This window comes from Pinus tabuliformis, chromosome 7, assembly GCF_031772625.1.
Source record: "Pinus tabuliformis cultivar Carrire ecotype Pingquan chromosome 7, CPIR1, whole genome shotgun sequence".
Classification (NCBI taxonomy): Eukaryota; Viridiplantae; Streptophyta; class Pinopsida; order Pinales; family Pinaceae; genus Pinus; species Pinus tabuliformis.
The window spans coordinates 845522039-845540394 of record NC_142293.1 but is presented as its reverse complement, the minus strand read 5'-3'; the positions used below and the strand labels follow the sequence as shown (position 1 = coordinate 845540394).

At 39.5% G+C, this 18356-nt stretch overlaps 1 protein-coding gene across 1 annotated transcript in view; it reads left to right on the top strand.

The window, feature by feature from the left end:
* Positions 1 to 18356, top strand: part of LOC149250262 (E3 SUMO-protein ligase SIZ1-like) — a 338204-nt gene that overhangs the window by 79174 nt on the left and 240674 nt on the right. The window contains exon 4 of the mRNA XM_089453590.1: positions 7350 to 7431. Coding sequence (XP_089309716.1) covers positions 7350 to 7431 — 82 coding nt within the window. The remainder of the gene's footprint in view (positions 1 to 7349; positions 7432 to 18356) is intronic.

The following is an 18356-nucleotide window of genomic DNA, read 5'->3' as shown; positions in this document are numbered from 1 at the left end:
CTTTCCCAAGGAAGATCTCTCACTCATTCTTTCACGTCTCCAAACCTAGAAAGTAGTTCATTAAACCCAAATCCTTCATTTCGAACTCTGCTGCTAAGTCCCTTTTGTAGTATGCTATGAACTTCTTAGATCTTGTGAAAAACAGGTCACAAACATATAACACCAATATGAGAGGTTCTCCCTTCACCTGAATGTAATACAGGCTTGAGTCTGCCTTGCTCTTGGTGAAGCCCACACTCTGCAAGTAGCTATCAATCTTGGCATACCATGCCTTGGGAGCCTGCTTGAGCCCATACAACGCTCTCCTTAATCTGCACACATGGGAATCCCTCCCATGCACCTCAAAACCCTTCGACTACTCAATGTAGATTTCTTCCTCAACAACACCATTGAGGAAGGTTGTCTTCACGTCCATCTGGTGAATTCTCCAACCCATATGCGTTGCTATAGAGATAATAGCCCTGATGGATGAGTACCTAGCTACAGGGGCGAAGGTCTTGTCATAGTCGATTCCTTCCTTCTGCGAAAACCCCTTAGCCACAAAACAAGCTTTGAACTTCTCCACATTGCCATTTGCAACATGCTTGATCTTGTACACCCATCTGGAGCCAACCACTGACTTTCCCTCTGGCCGTGGCACTACCTCCCAAACATTGTTCTTCATGATGGAAGAGTACTCCACCATGGTATCCATCAACACTTGATGCTTGGATACCTATTAAAAATTGGTAGGTTCGGCCTCAATCAACTCACTCATCAATGCCATGTAACCAAAATAGCACTGAATATTGTTCTTCATGATGGAAGAATACTTCACCATGGCATCCATCGACACTTGATGCTTGGATACCTATTAAAAATTGGTAGGTTCGACCTCAATTAACTCACTCATCAATGCCATGTAACCAAAATAGCACTGAGGAGCCTTGCTCTATTTGATTGAATATTTTGGAGTACTAATGTACTCTTGGGCCTCTCTTAGTGTTTGGTCAACCCACTTGGCCTTCTTCTTCCTTGTGTTAGGAGTCTGAGGTAGGGTGTTAGGAGCCCTCCGTCCCTTGTCTTGTTCTTCTTGCTCAGCCTACTCGCTATGCTCTCTAATTTGCATGATAGTGCTCTGAGGAGTCTGTGTTGTCTCAACCTTTGGTGCTTGCTGCTCCTGAGCCTCAACTATAGGTAGATTTATGCTGCAAGACTTTCGAAGAACTCTCTCATCATCGAATTTCACACCCTTGCGTATCACTGTTTTCTTGAGAGCAAGATTGTACACTCGATAGGATTTTGGGGTCTCGTTATACCCCACAAAAATACCCTACTTTGCAGTAGGTTCTAGCTTCGTTCTATTTTCAGAAGGAACACGGCAATACACAAAGCATCAAAAAATGCGGATGTGTCCCAAATTTGTTTTCTTCCTCGTAAATGCCGGCTGATGTGTCAATGTGCCCAACACCTTGTGTGGGCTTCTATTATGCAAATATGTGACAATATTGCAAACCTCTACCCATAAAAACATGGGCAACTCCTGGTCATGAAGCATACCTTTGGCTGCTCCAACAATAGCTTTGCTCCTGCTTGAAAAAGGCATTGGGGCAGTAGGTGACAGTGACAGATGAGCTACCACCCATGGATGACGAGGGGCATTTAGTATTGCAGCCGGAGGCTATTATTGACACCGGGGAGAGGCAGCTAAGGAACAGGACGGTCCGGGAATTCTTGGTGAGGTGGAAGAATTTGCCAGATGAAGATGCCACTTGGGAGAGTGAGAAGATCTTGCAGCATCCATCACTTCAGTTGCTTGAGGACAAGCAACATTTTGCCGGGGGAGACTGTAATATTCCTAATTAGCCATGGCTAATTGGAATATTCGATTTTGCCCAATTTTTGCCTTCTATAGTTATTTCTAAATAAAAAGTGAGGACGGGGGACATAACTCACTTTAAGAATAAAAAGTCACTTCCTAGTAGCACAACGTTGTGACTTAAGGAGGAGCCAAGGGGGCCAAAGGGGGACGCAGAAATGGGGCCCACGCAGACACATGGAGGGATTGCGTAAGAGGGAAGAACACATGGCAAGAGGGGAATCACCCAGGAGGAGGTAATCCTAGGGATTGTGAGAGCCAGAGGTTATAAAATAGAGAAGAGCCCCCTCATTTTGGATCATTCAGTTATGTGCATTTGGAGCTAGTCATTCGACTTCTGAGCATGCTGGCTGTTTAGCTAGTCTGCAGCACTATTTAGTGCATCGAGTGTCTCCGTTCGGAGATCTCACCCTTAGCCCAGGGGACTTCGAGTGCCTGCTCGGGCAAGGTTTTTCCTTTGGTGTTTCAGTGGTAGTTTCATCAGCGTTCCAGCAGCAGTTTTAGCAACATTTTGGAGGACTGCGCAGCACTGGGAGAGTGACGCAGTTCATTCTGGCAGCTGTTGGGGATTGGGGTTTGCAGGAGGATTTATGCTATGTGAGTGAGCAGGGGACCAGCCCTTGCCTATTGGAGGATTTTGGCAGAGTTTTCAGGTGGAGTTTCAGGCAAGATTTAGAGAGGTTTTCAAAGGTAGCGTAGAGCCTTGGAGGAACTGCGCAGATCCCCAGGAGGGTTGTTTTCGGGGGTCGGCCATTCTAGTAAGCTTTCTGGGTTTCTTGAGTAGAGCCCGAATCCAGAGTTTCAGCTTTTTCCAAGGAGGGGAGCAGCCCCAAATCATCATTTGTTTTCTAGCAGCAGCAACAGCATCCACGCAGAGAGGCCATTCTTGTCATTCTGAGAGTATTTCTTCACTTGCCTTGTGCAAGTCGAGGTGCCATCTGTCTGATCACCTCTTGTACTCATTTTATTTCTCAGTATAATAAAATGGCTTAGCATTTTCTCACTGCATTTCTTGTATCTACTTATATTTCCAGTTTACATTATTATATGCTGTTCCACTGTTATTTTATCAGTTCTGGGTTATTATATCATTTGCACATATTTGGTTGGAATTTTTGCTGGGGTTTGAGGTATATTCCGGGTTAGGAATATTACAAAGATTTCCTCTTCTATGAAATCGTCCCACATCCTTTCCCAAGTGGGCTGGTGCTCCCTTGATGAACACCTCCCATTGTTTCCTAAAGCCTTTGAAGGCTATGCGCAGTAGCTCAATTTCTTGGATAGCGTGCTCAACAACTGCCATCTTGTCCCTCAACTGCGTTATCCTGCTCTAGTAGGATGCTACTCTCTCACCCTTGGACATTTTAATGCTGTGCAGCTTGTCCCGCAGCACCATCGTACGGCATTGACAGTTGCTGTGGTACAACTTGGTGAGTGTATCCCGCATTTTCTTGGCGGTGTCTTTCTTCGACAGATGGGGTATTAGATGGTCTTTGGCCCCATCGAGAACGATCCTTTGTGCCTTGGCCTCTTAACCTTGTGAAGGTCTAGAGGAATGGGATCTGAACTAGGCAGAGTAACTATTGATGGACGAAGTTCCACAGCTTGTTCTCATTGAGAACTGCTGTGATTCAAACCTTCCACTGAAGGTAGTTCAGAGAGCCTTCTAGTCTGTCTTTGTATCAAACACTGGTGGCCATGGTAGAAAACTCTAGAAGCTTGTTCGTTGAAATCTGATTGTTTGAACTAGTACCTGTGTCAAATCGCTTGGCTTTGTATTCAAAGGCCACAACTCTGATACCATGTTAATTCTTAAAAACCCAGCTACAATTTTGATGTCCAACAAAATATTCACATAACAAAGAATGAAAGATGCTTTCTAAACTAATTTGTAACAACAAATACTCTGGGTTCTTAACTAGCATAAACAACAGAAGCAAAACTCACAAAGCCAAACACAAATAAAAGAATGACACAGATATACCCTGGAAACTCCAATGTGGGGAAAACCAGCCAAACAATGGACTTTGTTTCAACTTCAAAAATTTAGTTTACAACAGATCTTACGACAGAAAATTGCTATAGCAATTTGTCCCATAAAATCAAAGTTAAATCGACCCCTACACAACACTGTAAAACCCAACTGTACAACTCAGCAAATCATCCTCTGTGCCCAACAAGTTTTGGCCTGTACGACCCAGGCAATTTGTGGCTGTACGGCCTTCTTTGCTTGACCTGCTTGCTGATCTGATCCTGCCCTGTATGCTGACCTAGTGTCTTGATCTGATTTTTGATGCTCTGACTGTCATAAGGTTCTCTCCAGCTGAATGCTCAAGCGTGCCAACATAATAATCTCCTCAACAGCTCAAACTCCCTTCATAAAGTGCTTAACCCTAATCTCCAAAGATGGCTAAGATTTCATCTCATCTCTTGAGATCAAGGGCTACGACTTAATCTGTCATTGACCCTTTTACCTTTTCCAAAAAGGTGGCCAGCAAGTCAAATAATTAAATTAAACTGTTGTCTAAAGTCTTGACTTAGGGAATTAATTAAATAATCATTGTAGGAGTTATTTGAGGTGGTTGGTTGCATGTCATGGCACATGACCTATGCAAAACCACCTTCCAAGCTACAAATTCAACAGGAGGACTACTGAAGAGATTCTTAACTACAGTGGAAGGGGAATTTAGAGGGGAAGATGAAGAGGCAGTGGTCTTACGAGTAGTTCTCTTCTTTATAGGAGTAATGGCTCCTTTTGACCTACTACCAAAGGACAAGGAACAGGAACTATCTATAGGAGTCACCAAATGAGAAGTTCTAACAGAGGCTTTTGGTATAATCTCATAAAAAACCATTGAAGCATTGACTTCGAATTTCAAGGAGGTGACTCAACTCCTCCTCAACAATGGTGACAAATTTTGCAGAAAAATCTAGTAGGCCTTTGCTCTAGGCAGAACCAGACCTTATGGCAACAAGAGAAAGGGTTTCCATTGTCACGTCAACAACCTTTCTTCTGCTCTTTGGTGGTATTTGAGCACAAGGGAGGCTTCCCTAGATCACCTAGAGGATATGCAATCACTATGGAATCTGGATCAAGGTTATAGATATAAGGTGTAATAAATGGAATAAAGTATCTGCTGATGCCTTGGTTGCTCAGGGTCTTTATATTTTAATGCATAGGATATATGTCTAGGGCAAACATGGATACATAAGGCAAGGATAGTCCGCTCCGTAGATTTATATAGCTAAGCTCTTCTTTGAGCAATTTATCAAACCTCTGAGTGAAATCTTTGACACTTAAATTATTAGTTTTCTTAGATTCCAGGAACCTAGCCAAGAGTTGCATGCTTTTCTTCACGGTGGCCCATCTCTTGTTAAATGTCTCATGGAGATGGTCCCAGTTCGTAAGGCTTTCTGCGGGCAAGTCTAAGTACCAATTTGCAGCATTCCCTTCTAAGAATAGAGCAAACAACATCATGACCACATCCTCTTCTTCATTTAGTCTTCCACCAACACACTGGTAAAACTCATCCATATATTTCTCAGTCGTGATTGCATTAGCCCCATTGAACTTGGGCAATCACTCTTCATATTTCTTAGGTAGCTTGTGAGGAGCTCCCTAAAAGCCTCTCACATATAAGGGTTTGAATGAAGTGTTAAGCCACAACCTGGCCATAATGGTTGAGGTGGGAGAACTACCAAAGAGATTGTTAACTACAGGGAACGGGAATTTTTAGGGGAAGATGAAGAGGCAGTGCTGTTATGAGTAGTTCTCTTCTTTCTAAGAGTAATGGCTCCTTTTGACCTACTAACAAAGGACAGGGAACGAGAACTAGCTATAGGAGTCGCTAGATGAGAAGTTCTAACATAGATTTGGGATAATCTCATCAAAATTATTAAAGCACTGACTTCGGATTTTGAGGAGGTGGAATGAACTCCTTCCTGACAACGGTGCCAAAAATGTTGTTACAAAATCTAGCAGGTTTAGTGCAAAGCCCCACTAGACAGAACCAAACCTTATGGCAACAAGAGAAAGGGTTGTCACTGTCATCTCAACAATTTTTCTCCTTCTCTTTAGTGGTATTTGACCACAAGGTAGGCTTCCCTAGATCAACTAAAGGATATTCAATCACTATGGCTCAAGGTGATAGATATAAGGTCTAATAAATGGGATAAAGTACCCACCAATGGACGACCCACCTTCCTTCAAGAAGGTATGCCGGATGGGAGAGAAATCTGACTGGAGCAAGAAGTGGAGGATCTCAATATCATTTATGTGCTGATCATATAGGGTTGCTGGTTGACTGACTGCCCAATGAAGATAAAAGTTTCTCCTATCAATTACCCACTTCTTGGTGGGTGACAGGCCATATCTTAGCAGCCTTTTCTTTTTGGCTTTTTCCTTTTAGCACTCTTCCCAAAGATGTTTGATAAATCCAGACATTGTCTCCTGTATGAAATTGATGGTGTACGATATATCGATCATCTGTGGTCTTCTGCTTCTGCTAACTCTTGTGCAAAGCCACCCAAATTTTACAATAAGTTTTCTGGATGTAGTCAATAGACCTTATGTCTTGCTTTATCATTGTAGCCTTGGGGATAGGGGCTAGAATGTATAATGGACACTAAGAAAGGAATTTAAGGGATGCTTTAAAAGGTAAGTGTTTGTCTCTGGAGGAGATATCTTGCTTTTTGATCATTAAAATCATCAATGAAGACAAATATGAACAATGCAACTGTCAATATGATGGACTCTAATTGCAGAGTGCTGAAATAGATTGCAAGGGCCCTTGCAAAGTCCAAAGGAAGAAATACCCATGCAAAAGAAACTGACCATAGGAAGGAAAAATTATCCCCCCGTTGAAGGAAAAATTGAACTGCCACTTAAGCTAAAAAGTACTGAAGTCACTTCTCATTTTGTTTTTCCTTTTTTTCTTTTTCTTTTTCAGTTCTACACCTTTTCACTTGTTTTTTTTTTCCTCCACTTTTTCCCTGTTTTCACTTTTCAACCATTTAACATTTTTTCTTATATATATTTTTCACTTCACTTTTTCCTCCAAATGTATCTTCTAGTAAACGGGAACCTCGGTTTCTTCCCTGTTATCAAAATGGTTTTACCAATTCTCCCAAGTGATACCTTGATATATATTATTTGAATATGGATTTTTGCAAAGCCTATTTTTGTTGATTCCTCAGATTCAAAATTTCTCAAAATTTATTGCATCCGCCCCTGATTTGCACATGCCTCTCTTGCATTTACATTTCTAATAAGATTGTGTATAAAAGTTGTTGTTCACAAGGTTGAGATGAGCTTTGTAAGTTCTTATAATGACAAGTGTTATGCTGCTGAATGTAAGGATTGAATACCTGCAATAGCGTAAATGCATTTTTTGGATAATGCAGTTTAGTTTGGCAATCAAAACACATTGATTTATATTCTTTCCCATTTGTACAAAAGTGAAAATCATTTTGACTTGATTGAAATTGACAGGATACAAATGTAATGGAGGCGGTCTGAAAAAACATACTGTTGATATGGAGGAAGTTGCAAAAATTATTGATGACATTTTCAGGTTAATGTGATTTTTGTTGCTGTTGTTGTTTATATTGGATTGAAACGAGGTGGTGAAAAACATTAGATAAAAATTGGAAAAGGGTATTGGATGAACGATAGAATGTTCATCATGAAACTGATTGACAGTATGAGTTAGAAGTACGTAATTACTTGTAGTGACATTGAGGCGTTGAATGTTGAAGTATTGTCACATTGCCATTATTTAAGCTTATATTATTATTGTTAGAGCGCAATTTTTTTTTGATATTAGTAAAAGCATTGGCAATAACAGTTATTTCTCCAAAGAAGAAAAAGAGATAGAAAATGGCAGGTACAAAATAACGTTTGTTTATTGTAAGTTCAATGAAGAAAAAAGACACTGTTATGTGCTTGCATAATTTAGTAATTGATATGCAGGGAGTTGTGTTGATGTTAGCCTCCAATTGTTGTTATTGTAACTACCCTATCATCATATTTAGGATAATAAAAGATGTGAGGAGATGCAGAAGCAAGTAATTCTCCAGTGGTCTTACAATATGTATGTCATCACCTTGTGGAGCCCATGAAGAGATAATCCTCTATGCATATTTATTTGATAATAATAAAACATAATTTATTTTTATTGTTACTTATAATATTAGCTATACGAGTGTTTGTGGTTACATTTTTTATGTAGTTTTTCTACTTTATTTTTTGTTCTTTTCATGTCTTTTTGTTTGTAAGGCGAGAGATTAGGATATGGATTCAAGTAGGGGATATAAGATTAAAGAGACCCAAGATGTCATTTAGTAGTTTGTGTACATTTGACTTGTAGAGAAAAGAATTGTGATAAAAGACTTGTAACAACTGTCCCCATAGTAAATGTAGATTTGTAAATCCAATAATTATGGGGTGTGCCATAGACATGCATCAATGCAATACGGAACTGATAACAACCATATGTGATAAATATCCAGACAACTCATCTTCATTCTTGTTATACAAATCCAAGATATTGCAGATAATGAAATTTAACACTTCCGGAACAACTATAACGCCTTTATCTTATGTATATGGTGGCTATGTTATGGCAAGAGAAATAATGAAGCTAATCATTGAAATGGAAATGAAATAATACCACATATGCAATTAACTTGAGTTTTGACTCTTTTATGGGTCAAACTTCCTCTCTCTAGATTTGGTGGCCCTCAACAATTCTCCTACTAGTTGAGAAATCTTTACCTGATCTTGTTGTAAGGAGTAACACTTGTAGATCTGGGATAATTGTCCTTTCAGCATGATGTTATAAAGTTTCACGGTTCCCTGTCTAATAGCCTGCACTTTGCAATGTAGAACCATATTTTCTTCTAGTTCTAGCTCTACGCCAACTTTTGCAAGCAACTCTTCAAGGGCGTGCACAGTGATTTTTTCGTTTCTGTATAATATCAATGGCTCGTATGGGCTTCAAGGGATTGACATTGAAGGTTGGATGAATACCCATGCTAGTTGGTATGTCCAACTTGAACGTGTTCTCTCCAATATGCTGGATGATAGTGTAAGGGCCATTTTTTAAATGGCTTGATCTTCCTATCATTCTTCTCAAAGCACTCCTTGTGAAGGTAAATTTAGACGTTGTCTCTTAGACAAAATTGATGATTTGCGTGATGCTAATCATGTCAGGCCTTGTGATTTTGCTGGCTCTTGTGCAAAGTCTTTGAAAATTGATCATCATTCTTATGGATATGGCTATAAGCCTTGTGGCCTGCTCACATGCAAGATCTTCATTCCCTGTCACTACCTCATGGATATGATCCATAATGGATAATGTATCCTTCGACAAATATCCAAGATACAGTTCAATTGGTGAAGTTCCTGTTGTGCTATGTTTTACCCACCAAAGTGGGTAACCCTTAGGAGAATCTTTTCTCCTATTCTTCTCTTCCTGCAGGCAGCCAACAACCCCTGATAGCTACCAAGTCGCTGATGTTGTTAAATATTGTAGCTCGAATAGGTGTTCTAGCCTTGAGAGGTGTCATTGAGGCTATAGGAACAAAGAGGAATAAATTACCTCCAAGCCCATGTAATTTTTCCCAAGTTTTACTTAGGGAAAATATATTAATTAAGTCAATTAGTGTTAGAACTTAGGTAAAGTGGATAATTAATTGATATTAGTTGAGATAAGATTGATTTTCCTCTAGAATATTGTGGAAAGTTTCTAAGATGATCTTAGCCATCGATTGGATCAAGTGAACTTCTAATTGTGGCCATTCATTTGGGAATGAGAGATTATAACGGGAGATCAATGGGCAAAATTAGAGATAGATTAGATCACAAAGATCATTCAAGTTGGGTGAGTTTTCAGTAAGACACCAAGAGTGTTTCAACAACAGTGATTGGGAAGAGATTTTCTGGAGTTATTCTTCATCTTAAAGACTTCCAAATTCTGAGTTTGACAAGGAGCTTTTTGTTATCGGTTTATTTTCTGTGGAAGAGGGGTGTGTTCTCCAAGAGGCAATACGAATTGCCCGGAAGACAAATCAAATTTCTAGGAAGGTAAATGGAGCTTCATAAGGCCACACGTGTGAGCAGTGCGAGTTTGGGGGGAGAGCCAGTGCGAATTGTTGGAGGTAATGCACATTGCAGGAATGGGGCAGAAGGGTTATTTCCCTAGTTGATTTGATTAACAAAGGTGAAGATCATTTATTTGCTAGAGCTTTGCCAGTGTCAGGCAGGTAGTTGTATTTTCTCAATAGCAGTTTTTGTTGAAGATAATATTAAAACCCTGAGATTGGAGATTGGTTTTCCCCACATTGGGGTTTTTCTCGGGACGTTTGTTCAAAAATACTTGTCAATTGTGTGATTGGTTTCTCATGTATTTCATTGCAATTTATTTTTTGAATGGTGCTGTTCATGTTCTTATTCATTACTTTCAGCTAAAGAATTAATCTGCTGTATATAAGTAACAAGAAATTTTAACTGGGTTAATAACACCTTCTGGGTTGCCAGAAATTTCACATGGTAGCAGAACACTGAAGTGCTCATGTTACTGTTTATCTTAGCGTGAGTGTTTTGAAAGAGAAAATAGAGGTTTTCACATAGGACGATTTTCAAATCTCCTCAGATTTACTGAAGTTTATTGTTCGAGGGTTTTAGAAATGGCTTCAGCTATATTAAGGGATCAAGATAGACTTGATGGTGCATCAAACTTTGGCATCTGGAAATCTTGGATACTTTTGTTGTTGGAGGAGCACAGACTGAAGGAATATGCAACGTATGTTGTTGCCTACCAACAGATCCAATGCAGTTAGCAACCAACCACAAGGAGGATGCTAAAGCTAGGCATATTATCCAATATGGTGTAGGAATTTAGAGGTAATTTCCTCAGATAGAATACCAAAGGACACCGCTCACAAACAGATCACAGATCAATACACCAGTATTCTTGATGTGGTTAAAACCCTCAAAGAGGGAAACAGTGCATGGCCTGAGCCAACGTGACCACCTCAGGGAATTTATTAATAAAAGAAAGAAAATTTACATAAGCTTCTATCATGAATGGTCACCTTACAAATGACCCTCCATGCTCTTTAAATAAAGATCATGGACCAATTAGGTGTTAAGCCACCGGTCAAGTGTTGGTAATACCGAGGAGAGAATGAACTGTCAGATCACTTCATGTCAAGAACATATAGTGACCGTTGGATTGTAAGTTACAAAAGTACATAGTAAAGAAACACACTTTACCTAACTCTACACTAGACCAAGTTATACTTAACTATTTCCTATGTGTCAGAATATCCTAACATCCCCCCTTAAGAATAACTTGGGATAGGATTGAAGGATGTACAAATATGACACAATAGAAGGAAGGAGGCATTAGAGCCTATCTCCCATTAGTGACAACTTCCTGAACTCCAACCATAAATCGAAGTTTAGTAAACTTCGCCTCTGTGAGAGCCTTTGTAAAGATGTCTACAACTTGATCATCGGTTGAAGAATATTGCACTTCAAGAACATGGTCATGAATGAACTTCCTGATGAAGTGCATGTGTAGTTCAATGTGTTTGCTGTGCTGATGTTGGACTGGATCTTTGCATAGTTGAATGGCACTTTGATTATCACACCAAAGTGTAGTCGGATGCTGCTGCTGAAAGCCAAACTCTGACAGGATCTGACGAAGCCACAGGGCTTCCTTGCTAGCTTCTATGACACCACGATACTCTGCTTCTGCTGAAGAAAGAGAAATGGCACTTTGTTTCTTGCAAGCCGATGTAATAGGTCCAGAACCAAGAGTGAAGACATAACCTGCATTAGACTTCTGATCATCAGGGTCACCAACCCAATCAGAATCAATGAAACCAACCAATAGAGGAGATGCTTCTGCATTGTAATGAATCCCAAACTGAACTATACCTCAAACATAATGAAGTATTCTTTTAGCTGCTTTCCAATGAATTTCATGTGGGATTTTCATAAACCGAGCAATACAGCCAACAACAAGGGAAAGGTCAGGATGGGTATGGGTCAGATACAAAAGTTTTCCTACAAGATGATGGTATAAGGTAGCATCAAATTCAAGGGAAGTACAAATTACTGAAAGTTTGGCTTTAGATTGAAAGGGAGAAGGGGCTGGCTTACAGTCTTTCACGTGAAAGTGGCGTTAAAGATCACAGACATACTTGGACTGGGAAAGGGAAATACCTTCCTTGGATTGCAAGACTTGAAGACCAAGAAAATAATGCAAGTGTCCTAAGTCTGTCATTTCAAATTGCTTTTTAAGGCTTGATTTCACATGGTTTATAAGGTTGGGATCACTACTAGTAAGGATAAGATCATCAACATAAAGATCAAGAATGATAAGAGACTTACCCACTTTCTTGGTGTAGATAATATTGTCGGAATGACACCTAGAAAAGCCAATATCTGAAAGAAAGCTATCCATTTTGGCATACCAAGCCCAAGGGGCTTGCTTGAGACCATAATGGGATTTCTTAAGCCGACATATAAGGCTGGAGTGTGTTTGTATAAAGCCAGGAGGTTGTTCCATATAGATTTCTTCATGTAAGTTCCCATGCAAAAAGGCAGATTTAACATCCATCTGATGGACTTCCCATTTGAAAGAGGTAGCAAGGGAAAGAACAAGGCGGATAAAGTTCATTTTGGCAACAGGGGAGATGGTTTCAGTATAGTCAATGCCTTCAACTTGTGAAAAGCCCTTAGCAACAAGATGAGCTTTATGTTTATCAACTTTTCCATTTGGTCCAAACTTGGTTTTGTAAACCCATTTACATCTAACAAATTTTCTTCCCTTTGGAAGAGGAACAAGATCCCATGTATCATTTGCCAATAATGAAAGAGGAACAAGATCCCATGTATCATTTGCCAATAATGAACGATATTCTTCATTCATAGCTGCGTCGCAATCTGGATGGCCTGAAGCTTCTGCAAAGGTGTTAGGATCATAATTCGCTGAAGCTTGAGCTAGTAAAGAAGAGGCTCTATCGAACTGAGAATGTGTACATCACTGCTCTACAGGATCACCTGCAAGAGAACCTACCGCATCCCGAATAGCACGAACCCATTTTGGAAGTTGAGGAGCTGAAGGAGGATCCTGAGAAGGTGGGGGAGGATTGTCATCCTTGTTGTCATCATCTGAAGAAGAATGATTTTCAAAAGTAGAAATGATAGAGAGAGGTGGCACATCCGCCGAACTAGGCTCGTAGGCCGATATATTTTCAGCAAACTTTACATCTCTTCTAATAATAACATTTTTGAATTTAGGTGAAAGAAGTCTATATCCTTTGGCATCTTCAGAATATCCAACAAAAATACATTTTTCACTCTTAGGTTCTAAGGCTTTATGTTTCTCATTGGGAATATGGGCCCATGCTTCACTTCCAAAAACACGAAAGTGACTTACATCTGGTTTAATTGAGCTCCATGCTTCTTCTGGAGTGTTATTCTTTAAAACCTTAATAGGAGTGCGATATACGATGTAATTTGCACAGTTAATTGCTTCTGCCCAAAAATTAAGACTAAGTCCTTTAGATTGAAGCATACAATTAGCCATTTCCTTTAAGGTGCGATTCTTCCTTTCAGCTACACCATTTTTTTGTGGAGTATATGGAACAATATGTTGCATTTGAATTCCATGCTCAGTGCAAAAGTTGATGAATTAGTTGTTAACGTATTCTTTGCCATTATCAGATCTTAGCTTAAGAATTTGATATCCAGATTGTTTCTCATCAAAAGCCTTAAAGGCCAAGAACATGTTAAATACTTCACTTTTGGAGAAATCATCAATGAAAGTTAAGAAATACTTGTAGCCAGAGAATGAAACAACTGGAAGTGGACCACATAAATCACTATGCACATGCTGTAAAGGGGCTGAGGCGTGCCAAGAGGCATGTTTTTAAAAACTATCTCGATGATGTTTTTTGAGTACACATCTGGAACAAACACCATCTCTGCAAGATACCATAGGAAGACTTGTCACCATATTTTCTTTACATAGATTTTGAAGGGAGTGATAGTTTAAGTGACCAAATCGCTCATGCGAAAGTTTGCTCACTTCATCATTATGAGCAAGAAATACCAAGGAGTTGATGACCCAAAGTTGTTAAACTTGTACAACCTTGTAGAATCATTAGCAATGCCAGTATCTAAAATCTGTCTAGGATCTCTTAGGTCATTAATTACAACATCATGAGGTGAAAATTCAACGATTTTACCTTCACCTGAATGAGTTATCTGATATACAGATAGAAGGGTGCAGGGTAAGGTTGGAACACATAAAACATCGTTAAATTGACCATTGTCTAGATGAATAGTTCTAGTCCCTACAACACTAAGAGATCTATCATCACCAACATATATATTTTTGGTGCTACAATCATTTAAAGAAGAAAACATGGCTTTGTTTTTGGCCATGTGATAAGAAGCTCCATAATCAATGAGCCACTCATGAGAATGAGAAGAAGAAGATACATTTAGTGCATAACCAGACCTAGATGCCTGACAACCACATGCAGAAAGTTCTATTCTGGAAGATGAAGTTGAAGTTGAAGAGTGCTCCAAATGGATTTTATGCCTCTTCATTGTTGCTTCCAAAGCTTCCATCTTCTTAAAGCATTTGGATTCTAAGTGACCATCTCGATTACAAAAGTTGCAATGTCTATTAGTCGTCTTCCCTCTGTTTTTATTTGCCTTATCATTTTGTTGAATTGATTTTTCATTTTGAGATTGAAAGTGCTTAGGACCCTTGGTTGGTTTAGGACCATTCTTTTTAGGATGTTGCTTCCTAGGATTCTTTGAACTTGGTTGCTACTGGGCGGTTAAGGCTTTTTTAGAAGAGTTTCGAAGATTAAGAAGACCAAGATGTAAGAGTTTTTCTTGTTCTCTTATTAAAGAATCACAAAAGGCATCAAAAGAGGGGGACTTGTAAGCTTGTCCTTTAGAAATAAAGGCTTCTCTAGTAGAATGGAAAGTGGAAACAAACACAGAGTAGGCTGGTCCTAACTTAATAAGAATGGAATAGATAAGGCTACCATCTTCTTTCTTAACTTAACACCTTCCAAGAGAATTCTAAGGGTCTTGAATTTGGACAAAAAAATCTTTAATGGAAGAAAAATTATTGGGGTCCAACGTAAGCAACTCATTTTCGAGTTGATGGGCTTTAATTTCATTCTTAATTCCAAAAACATTATTGAGCCGTTTCATTGCTTCATCAGGGGTATCAAGTTCTGCGATATGGAATCTAAGGTCTGGAGAAATAGACATCCCTATCAACCCATGTGCTTGATCTTGCTTATTTTCCCATTTGACTACCTTATCTTCACCTTTAGGTTTAGACTCTTGGCCTGAGGCTATTCTATAAGGACCTTTGCTTCTAAGTAAATCCTCCATGCAGGACACCCATTGGAAGTAGTTGGTGTTGTCAAGAATAACTTGGCATGGACTTTCCATTTTAACAGAAACTGAAGCTGTAGATGCTGAAACACTAAGTGTTCCAATGGAGAGATCTTGAAAAATTAGGCCGATTAAAAAAAGGCTCTGAAAACGACTTCTAGATGAAGAAGTTATGGCTTTTTGAAGAAATGTTGTTGAAGATGCCGACGAAGTATGTGAATGTGCGGAAATGAATGATAATGTTATATTTAAAAAAAAAATCCTCCCTCTTTCCAAACTTAATCTAATTAGCTCACTTTTAAAAAAAATAATGTCACCCACTTTTATAAATAAGTGAAAGTCACTTTTACAATTGTACTTTATGAGCCACCTACTAAATTGTAACTTAAATAAAAGATAAAGAGACTTTAGAATTATAAGTGACTCACTTTTTATAATGGGTGAGAACACTTTTACATAAAGTAACTTTAAAACATAAGTTACATGTGGCTTTTGAAAAAGTAACTCAACAAAAAGAAAGACTTGAACCCAAGACCTCTATTCTCATAAACTAACTTTGGACCAAGTGAGCTAGATTAAAAGGTTAGTAATTTTTGGAAAAGAGGAAGGGTTTTTTTTTTTTTTACTCACTGAAGCTTTGGAGTGCGTGCTGACTTGAAAAAGCCCTTTTTGCCTACAAAACGAAAAAACACACAACCCAACACGGACATTAAAAAAAAACAAACCTTATGGCTTTATTAGAGTCGGTCTGGTCATCCCTCCGTCAGAGATCAAAACTCTTTTTGCATTTCATTTTTAGGTGTCTCGCTCGTTTCACTCAGTTGCATTTCGCTAGGGGCATGCCATAATCTAACGGAAGGGCTTTGTCATTTGTCCCCCTCATGCTTTGCACTGCTGGCTCAGGTCTGTTCATCAAAATCAAGTTTTCATGTCTTTTGATCAGCAAGAGTTATTTTCACTCACTAGGTCTAGGGTTTCACAAAATGTGTCTTCACAATGTCCAATAAAGTCAGCAGCCCAGAGGGAGGTTCTTACAAAGTTGTCATTCAAAGATTTTCATCATCATATGGATGGATTATGACTGTTTTTCAAAACTCTGTTTTGAAGAAAAGTCAAACATTTTGTCCTTTTGTAATAATTTTCAAAGTTTTTAGTTTTTTAAATCTTCAGGCGCAACCCTGGTCTCCTTTGCCAAATTCCATGTCAGCTGTCCCTGCAAAAATTGCCAAAAACAATTTCATCATTTCAGTGGAAAATAAAAAAGGAAGTGTGAAAAACAGAGTTACATTAAAGTGTGAAAAAGTGCTAATGTCAAACATTATAAAAATGGGTTTTGGAGAATCAAAAATCAAAACCATGTCTCCATGTCTTTATAAAGATTTCTCCATGAGGGTCAAGGTCATTTTGAATGCCAAGAGTAAAGAGGTAACAGTTCAAAGCAATTGGGTGAGCAAGTGCGCGTTTTGGGTGAAGTTGGAGGAAACTTGGCGGGCGCGGCGCATAGAACAGGTGGCGTGGCGCACTCGGACAACGCGGCGCGTTGGGTATGCGACGCGACGCATACACCTGAAAGCCGGAAAACGTTTGAAACTTCGCCAAATTGCCATTTAATCGTTTGGATTTTCCAGGTAGGACCACCATCTTAATGTTTCATCCATTTTTGTGCCAATGTGATGGTGGTTTACAGCTGCTATTGGTTGAAATAAAAACTCTCAAACCCCACCTCTAAAATTCCTCAAGCCAATTGCTGTTAGGGTTGCAAATTCATTGTTTTTTTACCAAGGTTCCCCCTCCATCCCATTTTTCCCTTCTTTCCATCATTCCCTTCTCCCTTATTCCATTTCTCTTGAATTTTATTCTTCCCTATCCCTAAAAATTACTAAACTCCTATTCCCAATTCCCTTTCATGCCTTTACAAATGCAAAAACCCCAAACCCTACCTTAGATAAACTTCTCAAAACCCTCCTACATTTCCCTAAACAAAATGTATCCTAATATTCCCTAAACTCTTCATCTTCCCCCCCCTTTCTAATAGTCCCTTGTTGCATTTTTCCCCTTGGTGGCAGAATTTGAATACATCACTAAAAAGAGCAGTTCAGCACAGTCTTCCTACACCAGCATCTTTTTTTCTAAGGCAGTTGAAAAACAACAGTCATGGCATCTGAGCATTCATCTGACTATGAAGTGGAAACCCAAAGTGACTCACCCTTGGAAGAACAGGCACCCCGGAGGCCTCATAAAGGTGGCAGACATGTTAGAGAAGAACCGACCACCCTTACAGAATTGCAGGCTTGCCCTCGTGCCATGTTTTGTTTTCAGCATTAGTCATGCTATGAGTTTTGTCAAAAGGTGCCTAGTGTTCAATTTCATCATGAGCTGGCTCGTTTATTCGTGCTGCACTTACATGGAGACCAAGCTATCTTAGCTGGTGTCACCTTCACGCTTACACCAGAATCTGTCTCATTAGAAACCGGCATACCGAACATTGGAGAACGATGGCACAAGAAGCAGAAGATTGACCGGCAGGATTATGAGCCATACATTAAAACCGGTTTCTTGAGGCAGCTCAAGAGAGTGTTCCCATTCCGATATCTGAAAGATGAATATGCTCCACTAATGAAATTGATCATGAAATATTTCAACTGTGAGGGACGGTTCTCTCGTCTCTATGCTTATCACATCAGGGTGCTCATGCATTTCTCCAGGGTACGGATGATGAACATTCTGTATTTCATTTGCCGGAACATAGAGAGGATGACCACCCTTGTGCAACATAAAACACCTTAGCAGCAACTTAACAGTGTCTATCATTTTGCTCTTATTAAGATTTTGGTGGTTCACAGGGATTATCAGAGGTTAAGCATGAAGGTGGACCTTCTCATCAGTATGAGCGCCATGAGACCGCTAGTGTGCCGATATTCATTACGTATCAGAGAGGCACTAGACATTTGTTTGCAGCAACGAGGCAAGTGTTATCTCCACCCGAGGTGGAAGGGGCCTCGCTTCCTCCATCAGTATCATAGGTACATGACAAAGGTAAGAGGCCAATGCAGGATG